Here is a 10,344-nt window from a genome sequence, read left to right on the forward strand (position 1 = left end):
TGTTAATTTGTCATTACTTTCTAAATGCTTGATTGCTTGTTTTATTTGAACTAATGGTGGTTAATATGACTTATGATAATGATTTTGTTCACCATATGGCTAGTAAATCAAATGTGGATGATAATGTGCATGTCGATGAGTCCATTTATGAAGATTTGAGTGATGATGAGTTGTTATATATGGATAATTTTGAAGCAAATTTTGGAGAGTTAATGGTGCTTAATTACTTTGTTGCCAACAAAGGAAGTATCATTGGCAGGACACCTTGTAGAACATCATTGCTTACAGGAAAAATATACATCATAGAAATTTTGAATGGACATTTGGACATATGCTATTGTAATTTCCTATGCAGAAACATGTTTTCATGAATTTTTGTTATATTTTGAAAGAGAAAGGGTTTCTGAAAGATGGGAAAAAAGTGAGCATCGAGGAGGGTGTGGCTATGTTTCTAATGATTGTAGGGCACACTACACGATACAATGTTATTTGCGATAGGTTCCAGCATTTCGACAACAAGATACACAAATGGTTTAAACGAGTTGCTAGGGTTGTTATCTCATTTGGCACTGAGATAACCCGTCCCACAAATCAAGACATTGTGCATGAGGGAATTTTGCGCAAATATCCTTTCTATAAGGATTGTATAGGCGCAATAGATGGAATACATGTTGCAGTTTGGGCTCCTGCATCGAGATAAACATCTTTTCAAGGAAAGAAAACTAATGTAACACAAAATGTGATGTTGACATGTGATTTTGATATGAAATTCACATTTGTGTATTGTGGTTGGGAAGGTACTGCTAATAATTCACAAGTATTCGTTGATGCAGTCACAAGAAGCTTGAACAACTTTCCAATACCACGAGAAGGTATATTCGTATTCTTCAAATAATTATTGCAAATATATTTATAGTGTCACACTATATAAACTTTTTTTTAAGATCAATTTTACCTTATTGATTCTGGATATCCAAACATGTCAGGATTTCTTGCCCCTTATCGAGGTCAAAGATATCATTTACGTGACTATGTTGGACGGGGAAAACTACGTGGGAAGGAAGAATTGTTCAATTATAGACACTCCTTATGCCGTAACATTATTGAACGTTGTATTGGAGTTTTAAAAGCAATATTTTCTATTTTGAAGTTGATTAACAATTATCCACTTAGTAGGCAAAAACAAATCCCTACTACATGTTGCACAATAAACAACTTTATATGTCAGGAACACGTTTTAGATAAGTTGTTCATAGAGTATTCAGAGAAGAATATGGTGTTTCAAGATGTTCAAGAAATATTTTCCTTCAGTTAAGATCACCGCAAGTGTATGGTTCGTTAACAAGTAATAAAGTAGATTTTTAGAGTTCGAATATCGTCCACAGAGATTGAGTAGTTCAATTTTACCTAGTATAGCCTTAACCGAAACGAAATTACTCAATATGAATATCTACCTAAATAAACCATAATTTTATGAAATCCCTAATTATGCAAAATTGAAGATTGGAATGAATTCAAATATGCAAAACAATATTTTTAATGAATTAAAATGCAAAGAGTATGAATTGGTTGTATTCAATGGAAATTAAAAACACTAGGATCACGATTTTCCATGCAATTATCACCTTAACCCTAATTTCACAATGTGACAAATCACTTAAATTATTGACGAATCAGTGCTCCTAATCTATCCAATACTCTCTCTGAAGATGTATCGAACCTATTTTTACATACCACCGGCCTATATTTTTATGACAAGTGCATATATAAAAATGCATGCGATCTTGTGAACACTTAAAAATTCGCGTAGGGCATAGCGGCATATTTCTATCCCCTATTGGACTCTACGATGATTTTTATTATGTCGAACCTATTTCGATTCTCTCAAATGCAAGAATAAGCCACCTAACTCACACAATTACAGGCCCTTAATTGCGGGAACAAAAATTGCATATAAATCATTCAAAACAATCAAAAAGTGTCTTTAATGTCAAATTGTAAAACTAGAAAATTAAAGATCAAATCAAATGGTACATCGATCTCCTAGTACATGAAAATCTAGCCTAGCATTGATAAATTATAAGAATACATCAGATCTTGAAGAAAGAACATCACCGAATTATGAATACTTGATAAATCTTGAAAATCCTTATGCAATTCTTCGTCACTAGCGCTCAAAATCCTCTCCAATATGTGGTTTCTTGCCTCCCAATGCGCTCTCATCTTGTTTCTGACAGATTTGGGTATTTATATCGCGTATAGATTATGTTTCCATAAGAATTTTATCGCGAATAAGAAACTGCAGAATCGACCCCCAGGATATACCTATGTGACCACATAGGCTTTTGAAAATTGGCATTTTAATTCCCATGTGTTGGTATTCGCGACCACATAGGAGTTTCTACCATGCGACCGCATGGTTATGTCATTCTTTTTACCGGATAGATTTTAGTATTTTGGTCATAACTTTCTCTCTTGATCTTCGATTGAAGTGATTCAAAGTGCATTGGGAAGAAAACTCAAAGATCTACAATTTTGATAGAAATAGGCTTTCTCAAATTCTAATGTTTACTATGCCAAAAATGAATCTCAAGTAGAGACTAAAAATCACGAGCATAGTTTTTTCGCTTGAAAGTTAATACTTGATAATACTTCGACCATATTTCACCTCTTTGACTCCTTTTCTCATCCGATTGACCTCTAACACTCTTGAATTTTCATTCCATTGCCTGTCTCATCTATGAATTATTTGTAACTTGGTCCCCGAACTTTCAGTTTCTTCAACTTTAGTCCGTTTTCGCTTGTTTCTTTTATTTTCATCATCTCATAATATCACCAAATTGGTACTTAGCTCATTCACTTCCTTGATTTGTCCTTCGGACCATCTTTTGGATAATTTCCCTTTAGTCCCTGAACTTTTATTTTCTTTCATTTTGCTCTTTTTGTACAGCTCCAAGAATCTTTTCTCATGAATTCCATCATATCCATCAATATTACCCTATAACATGAAATTGCATAAAATTAAGTCATAATCAACCAATTTTATCAATAATTAGTCATATTTTGTGAACCGAATAAGTGTATAAAAACACACTTATCACAAGACATGCCGAAGTCAGGTCAAAATCAAGAAGTAATACATTTTGATGCTAGTCAAACAGCTCAAATGAGACAAGTCAGGGATCAAATTACTACACAAATATGGAATGACTACTAAAGACGTCGTACATGATAGTTTAGATGTACTTTATATTTTGTTTAGTGTCTGCTTGCCATTGCACGTAAACTTTGACTCCTTTTCTCATCCGATTGACCTCTAACACTCTTGAATTTTCATTCCATTGCCTGTCTCATCTATGAATTATTTGTAACTTGGTCCCCGAACTTTCAGTTTCTTCAACTTTAGTCCGTTTTCGCTTGTTTCTTTTATTTTCATCATCTCATAATATCACCAAATTGGTACTTAGCTCATTCACTTCCTTGATTTGTCCTTCGGACCATCTTTTGGATAATTTCACTTTAGTCCCTGAACTTTTATTTTCTTTCATTTTGCTCTTTTTGTACAGCTCCAAGAATCTTTTCTCATGAATTCCATCATATCCATCAATATTACCCTATAACATGAAATTGCATAAAATTAAGTCATAATCAACCAATTTTATCAATAATTAGTCATATTTTGTGAACCGAATAAGTGTATAAAAACACACTTATCACAAGACATGCCGAAGTCAGGTCAAAATCAAGAAGTAATACATTTTGATGCTAGTCAAACAGCTCAAATGAGACAAGTCAGGGATCAAATTACTACACAAATATGGAATGACTACTAAAGACGTCGTACATGATAGTTTAGATGTACTTTATATTTTGTTTAGTGTCTGCTTGCCATTGCACGTAAACTTATAATAGTATCTAGTGAACTGTGTTGCCAAAAAATATTTCAAGATTCATCAACTACAAAATTTATATATTATTTAATACTACATTTACATCAAACTATTAAATTTTATTGAATAATCATATTTCTTAAATAAAATATTATAAAAAAATTCTCAAAATTTCAAAGTAAACGCGTTTTTTAATTTTATGTTTTGAAAAACAATTTTTCAGAATGACAAAGAGAATATGTTTTCAATAATTTCAAAACAGGCACTCAAAACACAAAATTCAAAATGAACTCAAAACTCAAAACTACAAAACTGTAACACGAAGAGAACAGACCCTAAATTTTTTTATCGTTACTTACTTAAGTCAACGGTCATTGGTGGAATCCACTTTTGTCAAAAAATCAACTTTCATAATTACAAATTAGCCCAATTCGGCCCCTAGGGGCATAATCTAGCTGTGCAAAGGACGGAGGTGAGGTAATCTCAGCTTTGCTGATAGTCGTAGTGTGAGAATTCGATTCATGAGATATGAAATTGGACTGTTTGTGGGTACCAGTGTACGGGTAAGCTCTTGTTCCTGACTTGTTGGGGCACATCCAGTAATTTACCTCTCTCACGATACTTTAGAGGCAGAGCGGGGACCTTCAATGTTGGGGTTCAACCTTTATTTTTTTAAACTAGCCCAGTTCGTTTCTTCTCTCTTACGCCAGCCCGTCCAGTCCCTTTTATCTCTCTCTACTTTCTCTATCTATATACTCTGCTCTGTCAGACTGTCACTTCGTTGATCAGTCCCCACGAAGCCATCAGAATAGCATAGAGACACACACTGATGCATTAAATGCGGGCGTCTTTATTTTTAATTTGACTCCCAGGTTCGCCTTTTTCCTTTTTGATTTTTGGAAACACACGCGAATGCAGAACGAAGCAGTCCACTGGATTTCGTTAAACGTTGAACCCAACCTTGAGGGCTCCACCGCCCCCTGTAGTATCGTGAGGTAGTCTACTGGATTTTGTTAATCTGCAGCTGGGTGGTTTTACTTGCATTTGATCATTTTTTGCATTTTCTAGGTAGCTTTTAATCTGTTCTTTATTTTACTATTTGATAGCAGTGCAAGTTTTTCAAGCATTATATTTGTTATGTATAAATAAGTGAATGTATGCAATATTACTGACCTTCAATGATTTCTTTTTATCTTTGTATTTGGTATGTTGGAGATTCTAACCTTTTTCAGCTCATATCCAGATCTACTACATCTCAAATATTAGAATAGACTATAAAAATCCATTTCAAATTTGAGTCCTGATGAGAAACCAGGATGTCTATTTTCTATTTCTTTTTTTTTTTCTTTTTTTCTTTTTTTTAAATCACGAGTTATTTGTAAAGTAGAATCCAAATTTATTAATGGGTTTTCGAGAAAATCACTAATAATTGAGAGGATTCAGATAGGCGAAAAATGGAGGGAAGAATGAAGAAGTACAGGCAAGTTAGCCCAGAAAGAGCAAAAGTATGGACGGAAAAATCGCCCAAGTATCACTATAAACAGAAACAGCAGCATAATGGTAAAGTGCCTGTAGTTTATTATCTATGCAGGAATCGAGAGCTCGAGCATCCACATTTTATGGAAGTCCCTCTCTCTTCCCCTGATGGCCTCTACATGAGAGGTACTGTACAATGTACTCCTATGCTTGTATGAAATGTAATTATTTTTAAGCAAGTGTTTTTGGTTCAAGAAACTTCTGTTCGTTCTGTAGATGTGATGGAAAGGCTTAATGTTTTGAGAGGCAGAAGCATGGCTTCAATGTATTCTTGGTCTTGCAAGAGGTGAAAATGGTTAAAATCGATTTTATATTTGATTCTTTAAGTTCGAATTGTGATCAATTGTGCTGAAATCTATGTGGTGATTTATGGATGCAGGAGTTATAAGAATGGGTATGTATGGCATGACCTTTGTGAAGATGATTTCATCCTTCCTGCTCATGGTAACGAGTATGTTCTCAAAGGTTCTGAGCTCTTTGACGAACCTGATTCTGGTAATTCAACATTCTTTTGCTTCCATTGTGTTTATCTGCATGATTTACTGCTTTCATGCGGGAACAACTAATTTTAATTGAACTCAATGCCAATTTGTTCTTTCACGGGGTGAAAAATGTAGGCAAAATTGTACAAGATACTGACTTATTGAGTTCCGATAAAATCTACTTTGGTATGCTTGACTTGGTAACAACCTTGCAATTATAGTCTTTATAATGAAGCCGCAGAAATACTGAGGCCGGTGCATTGATACTATGGTTGAAAATTGTTCTATGTTTCTTAAATTGATGGGAATTCAAGAGATAAATTGTATAAAGAAATCTTGAGAAAGTGCTTGTGTTTACTCTACTAGTAATTGACTATTTGGGCTTCAGACTTCTGAGAAGAGGTAGAATGTCTATGGAGTCGAGAGAAAAAAGTAGATAGCAAGGATGCGGCAGAAGAATTCAATTTTTTGATATTATACCATCTTTTACAGAGAGTAAACAATGTCTAGATGGATTCAATAATTATAATGTATCTTGCAAAATCCCAGTTCTTGAAACTGAACATTTTGCATTTTTAGGTCGATTTAGTCCAGCTGGAAATGTTGCATTACAGAAATTAAAAGCATTACCAGAACCACCATCTTCCAGAAGCCAAGATGAAACTTCATCTTCCTACGGCTTGAATGGTAGAACTACGAAGAGTTCTCAGGATGATGAGCTGTCTCCTCCAGTTCAGCGTCCACGTTCGTTGGCTGTGTCTCCAGAGTCCAGTGTCGGGAAAACTTCCTCTTCGAATGCTTCTTTAAGCTTGACAGATTATAAGGTTTACCAGAGCAATGGTCTAACTGATGCCTCCACTCAGACCGACGAAAATGCTGGCACAGCTGTTAAAACTCAAGAGACTTGCATGAGAGGTGTTTCTACTGACGACGGATCACTAGAGCTTGAGAGAAACGAGCCTTGTCAAAACCAGGTTCCTCGAGTAAAGGAAAGTTCGGAGATCTGCAGGGATTTAGTTTCGCCACCTCCGTCTACATCTAGTGCATCTTCTGCGAGTGGTAGGACTGACACCTTGGAATCTCTCATCAGAGCCGATGCCAGTAAGCTCAATAGCTTCAGAATAGTTGAAGAGGAGGAATTTCGTAGTCCATCAAACACAAAATTCAAGGCTTCAAATATGCTAATGCAATTGATATCTTGTGGGTCAATAGCAGTGAAGGATCACAGTTTTGGTGTAATCCCTACCTACAAGCCTAGCTTTTCACATTCCAAATTTCCATCTCCATTGTTTTCGACATCAGTGATGCTGGGAGAGCTGGATTGTCTTTCTGAGAATCCGAGGCTGATGGGTCTGAAGTTGGAAGACAAGGAATATTTCAGTGGGAGTTTGGTCGAGACATGTGTGCCCAAGGAAGGAGTCACTACTCTAAAACGATCTTCTTCTTACAATGTAAATAGGTTAGTTTGTTATCTGCTTATATGTCAGTCAAATATACATGTGTACCATTGTATAATAGTGGTCTAGCTAGTTTTGAAGACGTATTTTGAATAAAGAAGTTGCTCCCTCTTTAACTGTTTAAGCTTTTAGACTAAGTGATTCAGCACTTATTGTTCTTCCTCTGTAAACTGTTATAATGAAATAGAAGAAATATTTGGAAATGCAGAACGGAAAAACTGTTTGATTCAGTTGAAGACAAGGAAGAAGCGAGTTCCATGCATTCAAAGTGCATTCCAAGGTCCTTCAAGGCTACATTGAGTAAGCAGCCAAGATGTGAATCAATGCGATCCCCTCTCTCTGAGGGGCCTCGAATCTCATCTGATCGAGTGGATAGTTCAAGAAACATTACAGCTGGCACGGCCAATGTCGGAAGCAAGAAAATTGAAGAGCCTTTCTTTGAAAAAAGCCAGTCGAAGAAAGTAGATTCTTTCAGAGACGAGAAGGAAAAAGTGATCAAAATCGAAGAAAGTTAAGTTCCTGCCAATTCACTCTTACCACAGGCACTCAAATACACTGCTTAATGCTGTCCTTTTTCATGTGGGCTGAAATCTTTTTCACTTTTTTTGTAACAGGCTTGCTTCGGGAGTACGGATTATAATACAATCGAAAGCATCCTCGGACAGTGAGGATAACTCCAAGAAACAGTTCGAAGATTGATCCACGACAGTTTTTGATGGAATCTAGTTGAAAAATACTCTCATTTCATAACTAGACCTCGTCTGGTCTTGTGAATTTGTTGGGTACTCAACTTCGTGTTTCTGTGAATCTGGAATGAAGTTATGATGCAAATAGCACATTAGCTGAAAAGATTTGAGTTTTGGAATGGTCCTAGAGGAATTACTAGTCGTTCTTTTGTCTGATTGTGTCATGCTTGGCGGTCCTTCTGGTAATGTAGACAAGATTTAGCTGAATACATCAGTTTTCAGTAGAGAGATTGTGAACTAGAATGGTTTTGACTCTGTAATTAGTGAAGTTTTAAGAATTAGAGAATTGTTTTGTACATTTGGTTCAAAGTCCTCTCATAGAAAATATGGATATGGAAAATCCGCTTTGTCTTCTACGTTCGGCTGGAAAAATTAAGAACGGGTTCAGTTAAAAGTCTAAAAATCGAGTATAAAAAAACCAGAATAAAACCTGGATTGATCATATATGTGGATTTATTTTTTTTTATTTAAATAGGAGAAATCTGCCAAAATAAATAAATAAAATAATAATAATAATAATAATAAATCAAAAGAACCAAATAATGGAGAGGACGTTATCCAAGAAGCATAGGATTCTGCTTCACTTTAAGGTTGAACCAGTTGGAATTGATGTGATTGACTAAAAGTTAGATCCTTCAAAGTCAACATAGACAAAACATCAAAAAGTTGAATCTGAAAAGTGCAAAAGATTGAAAGAAAGTCAAAACAATTATATATTTTGTAATGCTTTTCATATTAATTTATTTAACAATTTTTTATTCTCAAAAAAATTAATTGCAATTTCATCTGATTTTTTTTCCCCTCATTCATCTATCTCTTTATAAATTAACATTCAGTAGAGTTTCTCACTGAGTCATATACATATGCCTCTTTCATTTTTTCAAGCCTCCGTTTGTCTACCTTCTCCAAAAGCTCTATTTTTTTAAACTTATTTTCAACCACACATTATCATAATAAAATATTTACACGTAAATTCATGATTTTTTTCTACTCTTTAATCACGCATTTTTCAAAAAATAATTATTCCAAAACTCTTTTTTTTTCTTCCCAAAAACTCGTTTTAATATGCATCAAATGGGGGCTAATTATTTTTCTTAATTGCTTTACAAATTCTTCTCTTTTTATGAAACTTTCTCGAAGAAGAGGAGAAAAATTCATACGCAATAGATACCAACAAAATATACGTGCATTCTTAACAACTTTTTAAGTTGCAAATTTTTCCCAACTTAAAATGAACAATAAATTGACTTTTATTTTCTTAAATAGTATAACAATAAAAAAATTTATTTACTTTTGCAATGTTTAAAGATTGAAATGAATTATTTTAATACTTTTTCGACATTTTATTAAATTATTAAATATATTTTTTATTGATTTGATGTTAGAGTTTAGGAAAAGGAGATAATAAATTTTATGCAAAAAAAATTATATATTTAAAGAAAAAATATTTCATAAAAAATCAATAATTAGAGAATAATAGGCAAAAAATTTATATAATGTAATATATAGTTTATGATTCGTTAACTCAATTAAGCTCTTGTTTGTCATCAATTTTCTTCCATTCTTTCCCATTATTTTTTTCTACAGTACTTATTTTCAACTATACATTCTTCATTAAAATAATATTACACGTAAATAAATTTTTTTTTTCTTTTTTAACCACACATTTCAGTATCAATCACTATTCCATAATACATTCTTCCTAAATAATGGGTGACAAACACACCTAAGTATATTTTTGTTTGTTTGTTGCTACAATAGCATATTTGTAAAGTTTCAGCAAATAACGTTTTCTGTAACTATTATGCAAAATGTAGTATATAAAATGTAAATATATAAAATATGAGCCTGTTTGTTTCCCATTTTCAAAGTGAGAATGCATTTTGAAATAGTTGATTGATGAAAATTGTGTAGTTAAGAAATAGAAAAAAGTTTTAGTTTTGCGTGTATTATTATTTTATTGAAGAATATGTGGTTGAAAAGAAGAGAGAAAAATAAATTTTGGGAAAAATGAGTATCAAACTTTTTATAGAAATAATTATATTCACACTACAATCATATATATATATATATGAAAATTGTGTGGTTAAGAAATAGAAAAAAGTTTTAGTTTTACGTGTATTATTATTTTATTGAAGAATATGTGGTTGAAAAGAAGAGAGAAAAATAAATTTTGGGAAAAATGAGTATCAAACTTTTTATAGAAATAATTATATTCACACTACAATCATAT

The 10,344-nt window shown here is 33.4% G+C and overlaps 2 protein-coding genes across 3 annotated transcripts; both read left to right on the top strand.

Annotated features, from left to right (window-relative positions):
• The first annotated feature begins 763 nt into the window (after nt 1–763).
• Nucleotides 764–1,315, top strand: LOC111407089. Its single transcript, XM_023036405.1, has 2 exons — nt 764–872; nt 987–1,315. The coding sequence occupies exons 1-2, from the start codon at nt 764–766 to the stop codon at nt 1,313–1,315; spliced, it is 438 nt and encodes a 145-aa protein (XP_022892173.1).
• A 3,356-nt stretch (nt 1,316–4,671) lies between these two features.
• LOC111400277 (protein UPSTREAM OF FLC-like) lies at nt 4,672–8,396 on the top strand. 2 transcript variants are annotated; one of them, XM_023027696.1, is made up of 7 exons: nt 4,672–4,885; nt 5,334–5,552; nt 5,643–5,712; nt 5,806–5,921; nt 6,488–7,367; nt 7,574–7,876; nt 7,980–8,396. In XM_023027696.1, exons 2-7 carry the CDS (start codon nt 5,345–5,347, stop codon nt 8,062–8,064), a joined length of 1,662 nt encoding a protein of 553 aa, XP_022883464.1. In that variant the 5' UTR covers nt 4,672–4,885; nt 5,334–5,344; the 3' UTR covers nt 8,065–8,396. The 2 variants fall into 2 exon arrangements, with proteins under 2 accessions (XP_022883464.1, XP_022883467.1); XM_023027699.1 differs by having other exon boundaries at nt 7,574–8,066.
• Nucleotides 8,397–10,344: the final 1,948 nt, after the last annotated feature.

Source organism: Olea europaea, chromosome 1, assembly GCF_002742605.1.
Source record: "Olea europaea var. sylvestris chromosome 1, O_europaea_v1, whole genome shotgun sequence".
NCBI lineage: Eukaryota > Viridiplantae > Streptophyta > Magnoliopsida > Lamiales > Oleaceae > Olea > Olea europaea.

Bases quoted from the DNA above. Each gene is read 5' to 3' on its own strand.
- LOC111407089 (XM_023036405.1), top strand. From the start codon at position 764: ATGAAATTCACATTTGTGTATTGTGGTTGGGAAGGTACTGCTAATAAT. The intron at 873-986 runs GTATATTCGTAT...CAAACATGTCAG, and splicing joins CTTTCCAATACCACGAGAAG to GATTTCTTGCCCCTTATCGA.
- LOC111400277 (XM_023027696.1), top strand. From the start codon at position 5,345: ATGGAGGGAAGAATGAAGAAGTACAGGCAAGTTAGCCCAGAAAGAGCA. The intron at 5,553-5,642 runs GTACTGTACAAT...TTCGTTCTGTAG, and splicing joins TGATGGCCTCTACATGAGAG to ATGTGATGGAAAGGCTTAAT. The intron at 5,922-6,487 runs GTAATTCAACAT...TTGCATTTTTAG, and splicing joins CTTTGACGAACCTGATTCTG to GTCGATTTAGTCCAGCTGGA.